The sequence below is a fragment of the Populus trichocarpa genome, chromosome 2 (genome assembly GCF_000002775.5).
Source record: "Populus trichocarpa isolate Nisqually-1 chromosome 2, P.trichocarpa_v4.1, whole genome shotgun sequence".
NCBI classification, from domain to species: Eukaryota; Viridiplantae; Streptophyta; class Magnoliopsida; order Malpighiales; family Salicaceae; genus Populus; species Populus trichocarpa.
Window position 1 is genome coordinate 11,067,528 of NC_037286.2, and position 19,792 is coordinate 11,087,319.

A 19,792-nucleotide genomic window follows, 5' to 3' on the forward strand; every position below is an offset into this window, starting at 1 on the left:
GACTACATGCATTTCTATCTTCTTAGTTTATGCAGTAAGAACTAAGAACTTGGCCTCTTTATTTCGTGGCGAGGTTAGCTTGTCACAGGTGGCTATATTCTGTGAGGATGACTTTAACACCGCTGGCAATTATATCCATTTCGTTGCTTAATCAACAAGAAAAAAATAAAAAATAAAAATTTCTGATCCCACTAGTTTCAACAACTGTCTGAAGCTCGCAGCGATCCTAATTAATTACAAGCATGCAAGATAATAATAATAATAATTATTTATTTCAGCTAAATTGCTGATTAATATTTAAGCAATTGCCAAAAGTGGAGGTTTTATTATATTCTTGGATTATATATGTAACCCTATATATTTTTTTTGGGGTTAAGATCCAACGCGGTTTGTAGATATTTCTCATACCCTTTTAAGACCCAACGCCTCCACCAAAAACTCGGTCTCAATTCCCAACACCCCACAGAAAGAACACCAAACGTAGAGGAGAGAAGCTGAAAGAAATACTAGGAGATCAGAGTAAACTAGAGATTATGAAGCTGGTTTGGACCCCAGATACAGCTTTGAAAGCTTATGTTTGTACTGTCAAAACAGTAAGAAAATCCCGACCTTAAACGCACAACTCCATCTTTTATGTCTATTCTCTATCAATTTCATTTGTAATTTACTTATTTATTTTTTTTACTTTTATTGCAGTGTGAGGATTTTAAGGAATCGAGTGTAGCAGAACTTCTCTCGGCCATGGCTGCCGGTTGGAACGCAAAGCTAATAGTTGAATCCTGGTCCAAGGCTGGCCCGATAGCGACGAGCATCGGCCTAGCCGTGGCGGCTAAGCATACGTGTGGAAGACATGTGTGTGTGGTCCCAGATGAAGGGTCAAGATCGGAGTATGTAAAGGCCATGCATGGCGCCGGCATGAGGGAGACAGAGGTGCTGGTAGGAGAAGCAGAAGAGGTGATGGCAGGGCTTGTGGGGGTGGATTTTCTGGTGGCGGATTGTAGGCGGAGGGATTTTGTTAGGGTCTTAAGGTTTGCTAAGTTGAGCCATAAAGGTGCCGTGTTGGCGTGCAAGAATGCCTTTCAACAGTCTGTTTCTGGGTTTAAATGGCATGGGGTGCTTGAGAGAGGGACACGTGTTGTTAAAACTGCGTATTTGCCTGTTGGGCAAGGATTGGATATGGCTCATATAGGGAGTAATGGTGGGGATAAGCGTTCAAGAGGTGGTCCTAGCCGTTGGATTAAGCATATCGATCGAAAATCAGGTGAGGAACATGTATTTCGTGAATAAAATCTTTATGTAATTACGGGAAACACAAAGGTAGTGACGAGAGTATATAGAGTAAATGAGTATGTATGTACTAAAATAAAATATAGTTGTACTTAATTTAATTATAATGTCTTAGAGCTTTTTTGGATGGAAAATATGCCTCTCCTGACATCACTCATTTAATTTCATTCAAAAATTTCTTAATTTTTTCCCTTGATGTCATGTTCATAATTGATAATGCTTGGAATCCAGAATGTTAAGAAACTTGACTTTTTGAGTATTTGAATAAAGAATGATTATATGTTTATGTTAATCTTCAATTTTCTATAACTAAGGGTGCATAAGGTTGGTTACGATACAAAGATATGAGTTTTTGCAACTTAATTTTTTTTGGTGTGATTAATTTAGGGTTTTTCTGATAATTAAGTGAATAACTTTTTCATAATAAAAAGTTGTAATAAATGAGTACTAAATTTTAAAAAAAAAAATGTTTATTTTTTTGTTTTTAGTTCATGTATGACAAATGCTGAGAATATGTTGTAAGAGTGAAGCTTGTGAACCTCTTACTTGAGCTGTTCAGAGAATATTTATAATTTTTGTACCTTGAGGAGTCATAAGTCTTTCTCTTCTTCACATTTAAGTAGAGAGAGAAACCCTTGCATCAATATTAATGTTGATGTCAGTGTCATCTTATACGATATTAATGTTGATGGGAGTATCACGTATCTATAGAAAGCGACCCTGTGTCATTCTACATATAATATTAATGTCAATAAGATCAACTTTTATAATCAACATCAATATTGATTAACGTATGAATGACTTTTAGATGATTTTTTTGCACGGTTAGGGTGTAGAGAAATGATGATCCTAGATTTTCATGTTGTGTGCTTGGATTTTAAGTAATCCTAGGCTTAAAGATACGGGGTTTGATATCTTGTCAGACTCACAGGTGTTTGGGCCTGGCACGTAGCCAAGTTTAAGGGGGTTAAGTCTGGCATCTTGTTAGACTCAGGCGCTTGAGCTTGACGTATAGCAGAATCCAAAGAAGTTGGGTTTGATATCTTGACAAACTCTCTTTTCACTGGTTTTAACTTCTCTTGAACTTTTTTGTTGGGTCTTCTTTCTCTAGTTCCTTTAGCTATGGACCTTAAAAGAAAATTGATTGTAGTATAAAATGCACTGATGCATCATTAATAATCCATAATTTTCATTTATTATAAACTCATTATTTGAAAATCTACTAGAATTTTCATATACACTAATTGATCATGGTTGGTTAAGATGAGTATTGTTATTTTATTCTTGATTGAAACTTTATGTGTTTGTTTTAGCTTTAGAGATTGAGGTTGAGGTTGAGGTTGAGGTTGGATACAATGTAATTATGCATAAAACTCAATCACAAAAGCTAATTTTCTTGTTTTTCTCTAGCTTTTTTGATGGGTTTTATATATAAAACTCAACCTCAATCTCTAAATTAAACACGCTATTAAAATTTAAAAAATGTGATGCATTGTGTTTTTTTTAGAAACATCAGGTGTTATATTCAATAAATATATTAATATATATCTTTTTCATAAAAAAAAAAATGTGCAAGTTTAAAGGACCTAGAGTTAATTAAAAGATTTGTTTTAATTTTAAGCTTTTATATATAATTATTATATTTGGTGCTTGTTATCATAGTCCAATCAAACTTCTAAAATCTGATTTTTTTTATTTTTAAATTGTTTTAATATATTAATATTAAAAATAAATTTTAAAAAAATATTATTATTTTAATATATTTTCAAATATAAATACTTTTAAAAACAACTATTATAATACTCCATTAACCTCGTCGGCTGATCAAATCTCCAAAGAAAATAAAGCCTTCCAGCCACGAGGAAAGTACCCAGTCATGATCTTAATCGTTCAAGCGGATGTCCTAATATCTGAACGATCAGAATCTGTGATGGAAAATATCACCTCTCCTTTCAATGTTTTGTATCATGATCTGAAGAAAGAAAATGGATTCCCCTCCCGAAGATCAGTCGGCTATCCAGCCTCTTTCTTTCCTTCGCCTAGGGGCTAGCTAAAGGGTAAGGCCTGCTCTTTCTTTTCTTTCTATCCGCCTTGCCTCCGCCGAGCACAAGATGGAACTAGTATAATTATCAAAGGCGGGATTTTTTGAATAATGGTTCCCTCGCATCTGGATTTGAAACTAAACTCATAAGCTAAAAGCCCAATAATGAAGATCCTTGGACCAACGGTTCCATTCTTCTTGGTGGCTGCTCACGGGGCTTTCCCCTTGCGTAATTGGAAGGTTGTGCTCGACTAACTTCTCGCTTTCCTTCTTAAATGAATGGGCTTGTCAAGCTTTCGTCTCAATTCATATCTAGATTGAATTTCTACTTCTCTCTCCTACCAAAGCTGGTGGCCTTGAGTGAATGACCTAAGCAACGGGTAGATGTATGGTTGGTCCACGCCCCCTTGATGCATTCCGCAATCCGTTACTGTATAGCCCGCCGATTTCCTCTCAGACAAGAACTTTGTTAATGGTATGGGAATGGCGCTTCTCCTAGATACCTCCTCTAGCTCTATTAACATAGACCCTCTTTCTTCATTCTTGGCTCGGAGGTCACAAGGCAAGAGCCTTCGGGTCTTCTATTTATTAGAATCGGGCACGGTACCTAAAATAGAAATTTCCGTTGAGCGGATCCCCTGATTCTGGTTTAGCAGGATCTTCTCTTGACACCGAAAGTACATCTTTGGGAACGCTTTCTGGTTTCCCAGACTTTTAAAAAAGTTAAAAGGGCCCTCTGTTTTTCAGCTTTTAAGCTGCTCGAGCTACTCGGCGGTTCTTTCGATGAAAAGAGAAATCAACATCTTGCTTCATCCATTGAATGATCCCATTGGCTTACAGGTAGTCATTAGGCTCATGGGTATGGTATGCCATAGCAGCTACTTCTTCAGATAGTCCTGCTGGCGAACTCAAACACTTTCTAGTTTAGTCCAGTAGGAAAAGGACGGACCTCGCAATTGCAATTGATTGGCTAAATGAAGTATCATAAAATATGTTCCAGGAAATTAAGCAGTCGTATAGCCATTATAGAAAAGACATTTTAAGATCAACATACTTTCGGAATTTGTGCAAAAGCATTGTGAGGAATCCTCGGATTTCAAATTGAAAGAAGAGAAACATTAGGCCTTCTGTTATCCTGACTAATGAATCAGACACTCTGCTCCATTCTATGATTCTCTATAGATTACACTTGGTTTTAGACAAAGTGAAACGGTTTAGCCTGTTCATTTATTCTGTGAACAAAATTTAAAATAAAGCCATTCTTTTTATATGGAATTTCGGGAAAACACAAATAACTCATTGAGAACATCCACCTTCTTCAAGCACAAGTCAGATGCTTGTTACATGCAATGTGGTCTTTACATCAAATCAACTAACATCCATGTTATTAGTCTTGAAGCTCCCTTTCTAATCATAAAAGAAAGAGCAGTCCTGTGCAGCTCTAAGCACCTCCTTGCAATCATGAAGATCGCAATCTACAAGTACAAAATCTGCCCCTGTAGTCCTTTGATAATAGGATCTTGGCATCTCCTATGACAAACTTAACACAATCTGCATAAGGTCCTGGAGCATTTCTTGATGCACAAATATTGGGTTTTGTTGGTAAAATACAGACCACATTGCCACCAGTTTGATGTGCAGCTGCTACTAATGACAGTATGGTGGATCCATCAATGCTAGCGGACGCTATCACCACGAGTTGTGCATTTTTCCCAGCAGCCAGGGCTGATATGAACTCAGCTACATCAAGCTCCTTTTCTCTTTTTCCCTATAAAATAAAGCACCCAAAATCAGAAAAAAAGAAAACAGTACGCAAAACATTCTTCTCACAAAACTTGAGAATTTTGTAGGAGATTTGATATATAAGATGCTATTGCTTACCATTTTCAGGGCAGGGAGATAAGCTGTGGTGGCATTTTCATCTGACCAACTAGCCATATTTTCTTTGTTTTGCTTTAGAGTGTTCTGGTACCGAAATGAATTATAGTATGTTTCATGTGTTGCTGGGGTGAGCGACAACCACATAAGATATACATGTGTGCCATTAATTATTTGCATGCAAGCAACTAAGGGAGGTGTTCATTGAAGAATTAGAAATTCTGCTCAATCACCACCTGGTACAGAAATCGTAAATTAAAACAGAAGGCATTGGTTAAACAAATCCACATGACCAGGAACAATTCACTTACTCCATCACCGCCTGTCCTTCTGGTCCTAGTGGAAGTATAATATGCTCCATACATACCTCCATATGTGGCTTTGCAAGTCTGAAAAATGGAACTGCGGATTTGTGGCTTCGTTCCTTCAGTTCTGTTATGATCACTCCTATAATTCACACTCTTGTTTTCCCTCTCTAAGAGACAAACCACAGTTGCAATCATTGATACACAAGAACAATAATTCACTAGCACAAAGCAGATATAAACCAATAATAATTTTTATTTTACCATCAGGATGCTCAACTGATGGCTCTTTGCTTGAACCAATGTTGTTTTGATGGTCACTCTTCGCATCCCCAGTTTGCACATCTTCTTTTTCACCCTCATCATCAGACGCTAATTCTTCTATTACTAACGCCTTCGCTCTATCGGTCTGCAATACGTCCCTGCTAGTAGAACTGGAGGATCATACCTGCTAGACTCAAACATGCTACCAAAAGGGAGAGTGAAGAGCGAGTCATCAAATGGATCCCTCCCTCCAAATAGGCTCGGCATCAAACCAAAGCCCCGGAAATTGCCAAAAGGGTCACCCATAGCAAAGAAATCATTTCTACCTTGCCTTTCCCTCTGCATTTTTTATGGTCTATCCTCCTAAACACTGGAAAACAAAAAATGGATTCATGGTTTGGTGGTCATCAAAACCAAGCATAAAAGAAAAAGGTCCATGAACTGCACAACTCAGCTAAACAGTAAATGAATTCAGAAAAGCCGATTGAATGTTACTGCTGGAACAAGAGCATTAACATAATTACTCAGAGAACACTACAATTTCTACCAATGAAACAAGGGGCACAAGAAGACAAGATTCTTACAATTATTTTCTTAAGTACGGCAAATGAAGTTCTAAACCTTTTCTTGTAAGAGATAAATAACAACAAAATTTAAATTTTAATAAGCTCTTGATGATCCAATTTTAAAAGGAAAAATAATTAATCAATCAAACCACAAACCATCAAACCTCTTATGCCAAATACGTCTTCAATGCTATTGCCAATATAGCAACTCCCAAGAAATGTCAATAATCATTTAGCACTTTCAAATTCACTTAAAGAAAACCATTTTTTATATATATTTGGGATGAAAAGATAGGAAGAGAAGGATTTGGATAATGTAACGTAAAATGCCTTCACAACATTACTAAAGTAATATACAAAGGCTTGAAAAAACAGGGAAGAAACGACTTTCTGGGGAAGACAATTATAAGAGCCTTTCATACTCTATCTTGTAGCATAAAACGGATAAACAATGGAACTTCTAATGATCTGATCACATAAATACATCATCAAAATAACAAACTGAAAACTGAAAGCCGAAAGAAAAACTGTTTTCAGCTTAATCTTGCTATAATTTCACTGACCAGTGCGAGGACATGTTACTATGTTTGGCAGGAGGGAAATTGAAGAAAAGTGGAAGAGAGAGAGAGAGTTAACTGGAAAATGAAGCGATTGAGATTTTTGGACCAACGTAGCTGGCTGCACATTTATCAAAAATTTGATATTTTTTTCAACTTTCAACTAGGAGTGGAGTAATGTAGCTGAGATGTTAAATTTATTTTTTGAAAATTATTAATTCAAGTTTTATAAATTTTAAAACTATTGAAAGTTTATATGGTTGTTAATTTTAAGATGTGTAAGATTAGTCGAGGTGCGTACAAGCTCACCCGGACATCTTTAATAAAAAAAATTAATTTTTATTTTGTTTTTAAATATTTTAATAAAAATAAATTAAAAAAAATTAAAAAATAACTCCAACTGCCATTTTAAGCAGAGAGGAGAGGGAGAGAAGGAACCCAAAAGGCCCAGTCCTCTGTTTTCGCGGTGAGAAATTATAACTACCGAGAACTGGAGACGTGTAGTTCAAAAAAGAACACGACACGTACTTAGTTTCTGTTTTCTTCCAATGTTCGGCCCATTTGTCTGAATTTTGAATTGCATTTCCCGGGCTCTTCGATTTTTTTTTGGCTTTTTTCTTTTTCGATCCCTTTTATTCCTTCTTTCCTTTTCATTTCTGTTATACTACGGAATCTTTTTTTAATAGTTATGATGTTCTCGGATCAATATATATTCATCAGAACTAAATTTCTTCAAGACGAATTTTAGATATCTTAGAAATTTTAAAAATCCAAAGTTATCACATCAAGAACAGGCTGTTATTTACACCCTCTGTTACAAAATTTAATGTCAAATCTTTATTACCAAGTTGTTACTTCAATCCTTTGAAGCACGTCTTCAGAGAACAATTTTTGTTTTATTTATTTATTTATTTCACTATGTTGGTTATTGTCTTCTTTTTCTTTCTTCTTCACGATCAGAACAATTTTTAGCGAACTTGTAACAAAAGAGAAGCAAGAACAAACATTTTCATGCCGATGATTTTATAAGTCAAAGGACACTCTAGAAAAGAGTCGGGTTAGACACTCTCTGTCAAACAAATAATAAGTAAGGAAAACATTATTGCGATTGGAATCACCAACGGCTCTCACACTATAAATTTGACTGGGAAGACTACACATATTTCACATAAGCCAGTAAGATGATAAATCATTGATCCTCCTTCAACAAGGCCTAGTTTATGACTCATGGCACACAAGCACAGCGTTGAAGTATATTTTCCATTTAAAACAAGCATGGAAAGATCCGGCAATGCAAACCAGACTAGTTTTCTATATTTCCATTCAAATGGTACAACAAAACTTGCAAAAACATCAGCAACGCACCACGTACTAAAGAATCCACATTCCTTATCTTACAATTCTCAAGCTCCTGATAATCAGAACAATATATAAAACATCAGCCTTTCATGCCATCCCCACTATTCAAGCAACCTAGGTATTGCTTCACCTGATCAGCTTCTCAATGCAATGCTCCCTGTTCCCTCTCTCTCTCTCTCTCTGGTTATTTCTACAATATGTCCGTGGGAATGAATGGTTAGGGGCGAATTAGCAGCTGCAAGTTGTATACTGGTTAATTTGCAATCGAACATCTATTGTACAGGAAAAAAAAAACCCTAGTTCATGGATGCACAACTGCTGCCTAGAATTCTTGGGAATCAAAATCAGGTTTTGATGGATATTCAAGACCCTGAAGTGCAGGCATTCGCCTTGTATCTTCATCTGAATAAGCTGGAATGAACCAGTATCGCTTATCTGCTCCAAACACCTGAAACAAAAGCACAACACATTCAAGAATATTCAGCAGAGGAGATGGTTATAACAACTTGATATCATTTTTTTTTTTTTTTGGTAACCCGGGGTGTCCGGGTCAGCTTACGCGCACCACAACTAATCCCCGGACCCACTGAACACCCTGCAAGCCCAGTAGGCAGGTAAGACACCGCGGGGGTGACAGGCGTGCACGCTGAGGCTCGAACCCAGGTGACAGAGGCAAGGAAACCTTGCCTCTGCCGCTGGACCACAAGCCTCGGTGCAACAACTTGATATCATTATTAGGCCTGATGATTGCCATTTCAACACAGCTTGACAATATGCATGTTAAAAGAGGTAAATATCAAGCACGCTAGGAACAATTTCCTAAGATAACTGCAGACCTTGAACGCATTCCTTAAAGCTAATAGGCATTTATCATGGCTACATAACATTGGCATGCTAATATGATGTTTTTCTGATTTACAGTGAAAGAGTGCTATGATATTGCACTTTGACAATGTAGTGAGATTGTTGAGTATGAAACGAGTATTGTATTTTATAGCCATCCTGCCATGAGGATTCTCACACCTTTCACACATAATCTGCCAAGAAATAATTCAAAAGGAAATAACATCACAAGTTCATTAAAGCAACGACAGCATTAATTTTTACTCTTTCTTAGCTTTCATACAGGCACGAAAGAAAAGAAACAAACATCAAAAATAATTTGTAGAAAGTACTAGCCTGCTCAAAATTCTTCTTTCGACCAAGGTCATAGCGCCATTTTGGGGTGGTCTTCTTCTCATATGCCTGAAAACAAGACAATAGCAGCTCAATCAGCAGATCTTTAACAGAAATGGCTGCAATTCTAAACATACTTTCAATTATTGTGTATCAGGAGATCCACACAAAACCAAGGAAATTGAGTACCAAAGACCAGAGCTGTGAACATTCACAAGCATGGGGCAAAGCAACACAATGATGTGATATGAAGACCCTACAGTGCAGTAGTTAAACTATTCCACAAATACCTACTTGTCTACCAATTTTTATTAGACATTGACCCTGCAAACAGAGTCATCATAGTTTCTTATACCACGTCCACAAAGCATGGAAAGCTTTTTATTAGACATTGAAACTACAAAAAGAGTCACCATGGTTTCTTATACCATATCCACAAAGCAGGCAAAGAGACTCGCCGAATGCCACAGAACAAAAAAGCAAAAGCTGACAAATTGACATCTGGTCTAAATACACAAACTTAGGTGGAAAAAAAAAATACCTCAATAGTTGTTGTATTGGCAGATACCAGAGATATGTGCATGATCAGAAATCCCAGAACACTCAATGCAAATGCCAGATTTAAGACTGTAAAACAACAATAATAGTTTTAGACTACTGCAGACTTCACCATTAAGTAGGTTAGAAAGCTAAGCTCAGTAGAACCTACCAAAGGCAAGAAATGTGGTTGCAAGAGTGCCTGGAGTGCCAGGAATTTCTCCATCACTAAAGAATGCTATAAAGTGTGGTAGAAGAGATAAAGTTACAAGACTTGTCTCAAGAAATGTATAGAACTGCATAAAAAATTTAAGATTGCAATTAATTAGGATATTCCAAGTCAGACTACCGACAATTTGGTACAACCTCACAAATAAAAAGGAACAAACTATTTCTTACAGCAAGCATTTCTATCTGATTATATATTTATCAAAGCTTCAAAAGGTGAACAATGTTTTAAAATCAAGACAATTTCTTCACCTTTGGATTACAAATGAAAAAAAGAGAAAGAAAGTAAGAAGAAGTGAAAAATGAAAACAACACACTCATAAATAATGACCTCTGAGTCATCAGGTTCAAAAGGTAGACACTGAGATTAATGATGCTGGTGTTTGGCAGTCCACAGAAAATCTTAGCCAGGTTAAACCAAACTCTCAACCAAAAATTGGCGCATTGTCAAACAGCCTAGGCTATATCATCCAAGCTATACAGGAAAGGAGCACGTTGCTGGTATGATCACAAAATTTGTCACTAAATAAGCATAGATTGTGTGCTAATATATATATAGGCAGGCAGTTCAAACTTTGTCAAAACTCAAGACACCAGGAGGACATTTAGACAACTAGTTAAGTCCCAAACTTCCTAAATGTTAGACAATATGATATGGTAAGACAACATATTTTCAGCTTCTTATGATGAGCCCTGGATGAAAACATGGAACCATAGATAACTCCCTCTGCTACCCATTGGGACATGAAACAGAACATCAAACCACATTTATGCTTACCATTTAAACAAAACAAGAGCCTATCTTCATTACAATAAACAGCTCCCTTATAACCCAAGGGATACATCAACAATCAATTAAAAAAACCGACATTTTGCCAAAAGGCATAGAAAGAAGCAAATCACATTGTTTAAGTTAAACAAGAATTTTGAAATAGGAAGCTTCTGCGGGGTGAGGCAGTAAAGCCAACTAACCAAAAATAGAAGGAAATACTTATAATTTAAGGCCCCAACACAATTTACAACCCATACACAATGATGGTCCATCTTTAGCACACACCTCCCACCTGAAAGGAAACAGAACGCCAAATCATCTTCTTTAGTGGAAAAACTAACTAAAGCTAAAGAATGCTACAGAAGAAATCATAGCATAGAAGCTCACAGACAGAACAATGATGGCAACGAGGTGGTTTCAGCTGGTTGCACTTCCTGCAATACCGGATTCTTTGATTTAATTGGTCAGACTGCACTCCACTACATTCCGACCCATTCAATGGATCGGCCTCCCCTCTTTCCTCATCAATAGCAGGCCTCCAATTAGGAGGCACACTACCAGGATCAGTTAAAACAACAGAGAAGTAGCTCCATAATAGCATCACTAGCTGCAAAATTCAGACAAAATACTCACATAAGCAACAGCTATAACGAACAAATTGCTGTTTTAACACTATTTTAAGCTGAAAATTTATTTTTTTTCTCTCCCAAGTTTCTCAAGAGACCCCCTTTTAGCTCCATCTAAATTCTCTGAACTTAAAATTAAAAAAGAAAAAAAATACTACCATCCTTAAAAACCCACTTTCGAAAACTTAAATCAAACAACTAGGGAAAAGCACAAATCTAAGAAGCAAAAGAACTCTACAAAAACAAACATACATCACTTTTCTTAATAAAATCTTACCAAAGAATGGAATGTGATCAAGACAGCAAGAGAAACGAGAGAATCAATGTCACCATCATATAAAGCAGGGCCATAATTATTCAAAACAACAGCATAATATGTGACGACAACAACACCGAGCACCAACAAGATCATGATCGAGCCTAAACCCCTTAAGGCCGTACAAAACTTGAACACATTCCAAGCCATAACAGCTCTAGATCTATGCATACTAATAATATAATAAAAAAAGACTCAAACTTTTCAAGTTTTCTTTGATGGGTTTCTAGTAGACTGAATTTTAAGTGAAATTAACTTAAAAGATAAATCTAGACAGGAAACAAAAGGAAGGTTTTTTTGTCCTGTGGGTTTGGTTTTTTCGAGTGATTTTTTTGTGAATTGTTATATGGTTATCCGAATTTGGGAATTTGAGGATTCCTTGGGCAGGTAAGAAGTGGAATCCATGGTACACGGGACAAAGGATGGTTGTGTTCTGTGAGGGAGAAGGGGGACAGGGAAGGTTATATATATATATATATATATATATATATATATATATATATATCTGTGTGTTTGTTTGTTTTTTTTCTTGATTTTGTCAATTAGTAATTAATGTGTTAGTGAGAGGGAAATTTTTGGGGTTTGATAACGTGGAGTAATTTAACAACTCTCAAAATACAAATTTAATGATGTTTTTAATGAAATTTTATATTTATAATTTTTAAGTATAAAAAATTTAATCTTTAAAAATTATACAAAGATCAACCCCTATAGCTTATTATAATAGAAAAAATAAATTAATATTAAAAATAGCCTATCAATGTTTTCATTTTAGGCTTCTAGTTTTATTTTTTATTTTATTTATTTGAAAATGAGTTTGATTTGCTTCCCTGCAAATATATATATAAAACACTAATGAGATTTTTTAGCATTATGATAATTTCTGGAAAAAAATGTATTCAAGTCATAAAATTATTTTAGGATCCTCATTGCGGTTAGGATTTCAATCTAAAAATATTTAGATTTAATTATAGAATGGATGAGTATTAAATAAATATAAGAGGAAATTTTATTATAAATACCTTAATATGGTTTGTCTAAAAGAGGAGTTAATCTCAATTCAGAAAAGTTGATCTAAGAATATTCTAATTCTGAAAAAATTATGGGAAGGATGAGAATTGGATAAATATTCAGAATTTGGTAAAAAACTTCATGAGAAACTAGTTAATTATATTTTTAATATATTGAATTAATAAGAAACTTTTTCATTGCCTATCCAGCATTGTTTTCGTGAGACATCGAGAGTTTTCTTTTAAGAATGATCGCATCAAAGGGGTCGGTCCAAGCACAATCATATAATATACAAATTCTTCAATCGAAAGCCCACGGTCTCCGGCAACCTCTGGCGGCCGTCGGACCGCCTCCCATCATATTATCATGAGCAATGATGGATATCCTATGAGCTTCGGATGTGAGTTTCCTTCTAACTTATCGGTTTGGATTTTTATTCAAGAACAGTTTGGGAGAAAGATATTTTCTCGAAGTTAATAATTTTGATTTAGATAATATCATTAATATTAATATCTTATGAGGGGAATTTGGTTCTGATAAACAAAAATTGATTCAAAAACAACTTGAAAGAACAAAACCTATTGCTAACTTAATTTGATACGTAATTAACAATCACTTAGTTTGGATTTATTTAAAATTAGATCCAATTTGTTGACATTTCCGAAGGTACTTCAGAAATCCGAACATATATTCGTTAACTCACCTGAAGTATTTTTCTCATAAAGACATACAATCATGTACAAATACTATTTTTGTCTTAAGAGGGGCGATTTTTGTCCTGACATTTTTTTACTTGTTTCCAATACCTTCTTCTTACTTGGACATAACTCATAAGGACATGAAAGTTAAAATCACTCTGCATCGTTTTCTTCGCCCGGATGTATACATAAAGATGTGCTAACCAAGGAAGGAATACAGAGATCTCAGCCTCGTTCATGGTGAGATCAGTAGTCTCTCATAGTAGCGTAAAAAAGGAAGTAAAATGGAAGGGTGTTCAGGGAAAGGTGCGGTCTGTGTAACTGGTGGAACAGGATTCATCGCTTCATGCCTGATCACGAGGCTACTTGAACAAGGTTATGCTGTTCGAGCCACCGTTCGATCTTCTCCGGGTGAAGCTATTTTCTTGATATTTTCCATTTCACTGACCTTTTTTAATATGTTATGCCTAGAACATATATATATTCTCAACTATGGAGAGAACCTATCTAAGTAGGATTTGTTTGCTAATTAATGCTGACTAACATTTATGAGCACTGATTCTTCTTTAACATTATATGGCCAGATGGTAACAAGGACATCAGCTACCTCACAGGCCTACCGGGAGCGAAGGAGAGACTCCAGATTTTCAAAGCAGATCTCAACGAACCAGAGAGTTTCAATGAGGCCATTGAAGGGTGCGCGGGAGTCCTTCACCTGGCTCATTCCCTCGATCTTGCTGACAGAGAACCAGAAGAAATAGCCACCAAAAGGTCCTTGGAAGGAACCTTAGGAATTCTGAAAGCATGTCTGAATTCAAAGACAGTGAAGAGAGTTGTTTACACTTCAAGCGCAGCCGCGATTATGTTCAGTGGCAATGGTCAAGAAGTGGTGGATGAGAGTGCATGGACAGACATGGATTACTTCAAGGATCTAAAATTGACTGCCCGTTCTTACACGGCTTCGAAGACAAAAACCGAAAGGGCTGCTCTAGAATTTGCTGAGCAGCATGGACTGGATCTAGTGACTTTGATTCCTTCTCTTGTTCTTGGTCCGTTCAATAGTCCCAGAATCCCAGCCTCGTTCTACGTGGGGCTGGCTATGATCATGGGTATGATCACTCTCTTTAACAAGAAATCATACTGAATTAATTTTTAAAAAACAGTTTAAAAAAATCATTTTAAAAAAAAACCTCTGCGGTTTGGGCAGGGCCAAACACCCTATTAGCACACCTGATCAACAAGAACTCCTTCAGCAATCATGGGCTAAATCCTTGCTACAGTATCATTAGACTATAAAGATACTTGAACATTCATGTTAAATGTGCAGGCAACAGGAATCTATATCGACTTCTTATGGAGTCAAATATGGTACATGTGGAGGATGTGGCCATGGCACATATCTTCCTTCTCGAGTATCCTGGTGCGAAAGGGAGGTACATCTGTTCATCGGATAGAATATCACTGAATGGGATGTCCGAATTTCTTTCTGCTAGATACCCAGATCTTCAAATTCCAACAAAAGAGTGAGTTCGCATTTCTTGTATAATTATATGCTTCTGATTCGTGAAGAAAGTTCATTCTATTTTATTAGCTGGCCTTTTTCCTTGTATCTCTCCAGCCTGACATCCCTCTTGTTTACAGGTCCTTGAAGGACATTACAGGTTACAAACAATGCGGCCTCTCGTCGGAAAAGCTCCTGGATTGTGGATTCAGATTCGAGCATGGTCTTGAGGACATGTTTGATGGAGCTATACAATCCTGCAAGGAGAGGGGGTTTATTTAGAATAATCTTGGCAACAACTTGTCCTTTTCTTCTCTTTGAAAGTGATTAATGGGTTTGTTAATTAGAGGGATAATTAATAGCTTGAGAAAGATGTTGGGTGTTGAGAATTGAGTTTAATAAGTAATTTCAACAGCACTCTCTTTCTCGAAGATAGTAATTAATAAAAGTAAACGATCAGATCATTCCACAAAACAGGGGATAGGCACTTGGGTCTGCGCACCGCACATGGCTCAGTTAAAAAAGATCCGACCCATGCGTTATAATTTTTAACCCTATATCTACCCTTTCAAGTAAGGTTCAGCCATATAATACCTAAATATAATTTTTTTTATCAAATGAAATCTGTTGATATTAATATCAATTTTTTTTATTGAAATTTATGATAAAAATTTAGTAACCAAATAAAAAAAGATCAAATTACAAAAAAAAAAAAAAAAGCAAAACGTTAATCCACAATGTTCATGTTTATGGGTGTGGGGCTAACAATGTTTTTCCACATAATATTTGCTATTGGAAGTGCAAACAAATTATCTGAGCACTCATTTCGTGAAAATAAGTTTAGCTATAAAAAGTTTAATGTTTATTATTGTACTTGAAATTTGACTCGTGGGTCAGATATTTGTTTTTTGCAACAAAAAAATTCTATACATAAACTTTTTCAATACCTTATAGTATTAAAAAAATTAAGTGAAAATAAAAAAAATTTATGTATACATATAATCAAATAAATTAAAAAAACCAGAAATAATAACTAAAAAAAACCAAAAAAATCGAGAGATAGATATAGATTAAAATATTTAATCTTACATGATGAAATATTTTATCCGGTTATGTTTGTTAATTTTTTTATTAAAATAATTTTTTTATTCAATCAAACGATAATAGAAATAAACACATATATTAAATTGATTGAATAAAATTAAAAAACAATACTATGCATGGTGCACATATTATAAATATTATTTGAAAATAAAAATTTTATTTTTAAGAATAAAGCTAATTAATGCAAAATATTAAAAAAAACTAATAACAGATGAATCTTCAAAATTTAAATCCATAACAAAAAAATAATCATAATTTAAAAAAAGTTATCTAAATAAAATAAAAGAGAGGATGATATTAATCGAAATATAAATAAAAGAGTTTTTGAAAAAAAAACATATAAAAAAGTATGAACTTAAAAAAATAATTAGAAAAAAATAATATAAAAAAAAGTTACGGTGCTTCCGGGCCTAGCAAGTCTAGCTCATTTTATTAAGGCCTAGGCGACTGAGTTCTTATTCTTTTGTTGTATCTGTGTCATTAGGTTCCGCATATGTATAATTTTTAAAGTATAATAACTAAATTAAACTTTTTATGTGAACTTTGAAACTATCATGTGTTTGTGGTGCATTTTCTACTTTAGTTCCCTATCTTTCAATTTTATTTTTAGTCAACAAACTCAACTCAATTTCCCTTGAATTTCCCTTAGAAAGGATGCAATCGCATAAAAGAAATGTGTGAGGGCCAAATTGAAAAAATCAGTTTTTTAGATAATAATGTGTTAGCAATTTATTTGAACACACATTTCATTAAAAAAATAAAAAATAAATAAAAGAAAGCCCTTCTCCATCGGAATCTTTAGTCTTAGCTATTAAACAGAACCCCTAAATTGAATCGCTTATGCAATACCAGCAGCTGAGTATTGCTTGAAAAATTCTTTTTGTTAGGTAGCTTCATTGTGAATGTCAAGAGGTAGCCACTTTTAAAAATAAGAAAGAGGAGTTGACTTCTTACATTTGATCAAAAAAAAAAAAAAAGAGAAGTTGACACCACGTTAATAAAAAAAGAAAGAAAGAGGAGTTGACACGTCTCTTTCCATATATATGAGTATGAACCAGAGAGGGAGGAAGACTCACCACCACAATTTCATTCGAACTCATTAGAGAGGGAGAGAGAAATGGAAGGAGAAAGAGGAACAGTGTGTGTTACAGGGGGCACTGGGTACTTGGCCTCGTGTTTGATCATGAAGCTCCTGGAGCAAGGCTACTCTGTTAACACCACCGTCAGACCTCACCCTGGTAAGTTTTCTATATATGTTTTGGGTTGGGGGGGGGGGGGTTTCGGGGACGGGGAAATGAGAGATCTGAGCCTCGTTCATGGTGAGATTAATAGTCTCTCATAGTAGCGTAAAAAAGGGAGTCAAATGGAAGGGTGTTCAGGGAAAGGTACGGTCTGTGTAACTGGTGGAACAGGATTCATTGCTTCATGCCTGATCACGAGGCTACTTGAACAAGGTTATGCAGTTCGAGCCACCGTTCGATCTTCTCCGGGTGAAGCTATTTTCGTGATATTTTCCATTTCACTGACATATGAAAAAAGGTCAGTGAATAATGGAAAATATCACGAAAATAGCTTCACCCGGAGAAGATCGAACAGTGGCTCGAACTGCATAACCTTGTTCAAGTAGCCTCGTGATCAGGCATGATTCATGAAGCAATGAATCCTGTTCCTACACACACACACACACACACACACACATTCTCTCAAATATGGAGAGAACCTATTTAAGTAGGATTTGTTTGCTAATTAATGCTGACTAACATTTATGAGCACCGATTCTTCTTTAACATTATATGGCCAGATGGTAACAAGGACATCAGCTACCTCACAGGCCTACCGGGAGCGAAGGAGAGACTCCAGATTTTCAAAGCAGATCTCAACGAACCAGAGAGTTTCAATGAGGCCATTGAAGGGTGCGCGGGAGTCCTTCATCTGGCTCATTCCCTCGATCTTGCTGACAGAGAACCAGAAGAAATAGCCACCAAAAGGTCCTTGGAAGGAACCTTAGGAATTCTGAAAGCATGTCTGAATTCAAAGACAGTGAAGAGAGTTGTTTACACTTCAAGCGCAGCCGCGATTCTGTTCAGTGGCAATGGTCAAGAAGTGGTGGATGAGAGTGCATGGACAGACATGGATTACTTCAAGGATCTAAAATTGACTGCCCGTTCTTACACGGCTTCGAAGACAAAAACCGAAAGGGCTGCTCTAGAATTTGCTGAGCAGCATGGACTGGATCTAGTGACTTTGATTCCTTCTCTTGTTCTTGGTCCGTTCAATAGTCCCAGAATCCCAGCCTCGTTCTACGTGGGGCTGGCTATGATCATGGGTATGATCACTCTCTTTAACAAGAAATCATACTGAATTAATTTTTAAAAAACAGTTTAAAAAAATCATTTTAAAAAAAAAACCTCTGCGGTTTGGGCAGGGCCAAACACCCTATTAGCACACCTGATCAACAAGAACTCCTTCAGCAATCATGGGCTAAATCCTTGCTACAGTATCATTAGACTATAAAGATACTTGAACATTCATGTTAAATTTGCAGGCAACAGGAATCTATATCGACTTCTTATGGAGTCAAATATGGTACATGTGGAGGATGTGGCCATGGCACATATCTTCCTTCTCGAGTATCCTGGTGCGAAAGGGAGGTACATCTGTTCATCAGATAGAATATCACTGAATGGGATGTCCGAATTTCTTTCTGCTAGATACCCAGATCTTCAAAGTCCAACAAAAGAGTGAGTTCGCATTTCTTGTATAATTATATGTTTCTGATTCATGAAGAAAGTCCATTCTATTTTATTAGCTGGCCTTTTTCCTTGTATCTCTCCAGCCTTACATCCCTCTTGTGTACAGGTCCTTGAAGGACATTACAGGTTACAAACAATGCGGCCTCTCGTCGAAAAAGCTCCTGGATTGTGGATTCAGATTCGAGCATGGTCTTGAGGACATGTTTGATGGAGCTATACAATCCTGCAAGGAGAGGGGGTTTATATAGAATAATCTTGGCAACAACTTGTCCTTTTCTTCTCTTCGTAAGTCATTAATGGGTTTGTTAATTGAGATTAATAAGTAATTTCAACAGCACTTTCTCTCTCCAAGACAGTTATTGATAAAAGTAAACGATCAGATCATTCCACAAAACAACCCGTGTTAATTTTTATTGTTAACTTAATTAAGACAAAAGGCTTTTTATATTCAATAATAGTGAATCATTGTCATCCGATCTTTTTTTATTTAATTCACTCTAATATTTAGGGCCTGCATATGTTCGTACTGATCTAGCTATTTTGTAGTGGTAATTGATGATTTTTCTAGGTTTACATGGATATATGTAGTAAAATATAGATCATAATTTCTTTATGATTATGAATAATTAACAACTACGGTAATCGCTTAATTCTCTAAACGTTTTAAGGTGTTTTATTCTAATAATAATTTGAAATGTAACCATTTTATTTTTAATTTTTATTAACGTGAGTATTCGGGTTAGCTTGTGCGTATTGCGATTAATCTCACGGGCCCTAAAGTTAACGATCATGTAAGCCTACAGTAGCCTAGAG

General features: G+C 35.8%; 5 protein-coding genes across 5 annotated transcripts; 3 read left to right on the top strand and 2 right to left on the bottom strand.

The window, feature by feature from the left end:
• The first annotated feature begins 369 nt into the window (after nt 1-369).
• On the top strand, nt 370-1,421 carry LOC7453969 (uncharacterized). Its single transcript, XM_002301247.4, has 2 exons — nt 370-593; nt 697-1,421. Exons 1-2 carry the CDS (start codon nt 534-536, stop codon nt 1,285-1,287), a joined length of 651 nt encoding a protein of 216 aa, XP_002301283.1. The 5' UTR covers nt 370-533; the 3' UTR covers nt 1,288-1,421.
• Nucleotides 1,422-4,465: 3,044 nt separating this feature from the next.
• LOC7453970 (uncharacterized) lies at nt 4,466-7,006 on the bottom strand. Its single transcript, XM_024595225.2, has 2 exons — nt 5,210-7,006; nt 4,466-5,096 (listed from the first exon to the last, which is right to left on the bottom strand). Exons 1-2 carry the CDS (start codon nt 5,384-5,386, stop codon nt 4,788-4,790), a joined length of 486 nt encoding a protein of 161 aa, XP_024450993.2. The 5' UTR covers nt 5,387-7,006; the 3' UTR covers nt 4,466-4,787.
• Nucleotides 7,007-8,188: 1,182 nt separating this feature from the next.
• Nucleotides 8,189-12,375, bottom strand: LOC7461716 (probable protein S-acyltransferase 14). The gene is made up of 7 exons (XM_024594314.2): nt 11,874-12,375; nt 11,358-11,577; nt 11,171-11,262; nt 10,143-10,266; nt 9,975-10,060; nt 9,437-9,502; nt 8,189-8,705 (listed from the first exon to the last, which is right to left on the bottom strand). The coding sequence occupies exons 1-7, from the start codon at nt 12,081-12,083 to the stop codon at nt 8,580-8,582; spliced, it is 924 nt and encodes a 307-aa protein (XP_024450082.2). The 5' UTR covers nt 12,084-12,375; the 3' UTR covers nt 8,189-8,579.
• Nucleotides 12,376-13,834: 1,459 nt separating this feature from the next.
• Nucleotides 13,835-15,553, top strand: LOC7461717 (vestitone reductase). The gene is made up of 4 exons (XM_052450844.1): nt 13,835-14,032; nt 14,206-14,730; nt 14,949-15,144; nt 15,263-15,553. The coding sequence occupies exons 1-4, from the start codon at nt 13,906-13,908 to the stop codon at nt 15,402-15,404; spliced, it is 990 nt and encodes a 329-aa protein (XP_052306804.1). The 5' UTR covers nt 13,835-13,905; the 3' UTR covers nt 15,405-15,553.
• A 1,740-nt stretch (nt 15,554-17,293) lies between these two features.
• LOC18110109 (vestitone reductase) lies at nt 17,294-19,453 on the top strand. Its single transcript, XM_052450847.1, has 4 exons — nt 17,294-17,464; nt 18,028-18,552; nt 18,772-18,967; nt 19,086-19,453. Exons 1-4 carry the CDS (start codon nt 17,344-17,346, stop codon nt 19,225-19,227), a joined length of 984 nt encoding a protein of 327 aa, XP_052306807.1. The 5' UTR covers nt 17,294-17,343; the 3' UTR covers nt 19,228-19,453.
• The last annotated feature ends 339 nt before the right edge of the window (nt 19,454-19,792 follow it).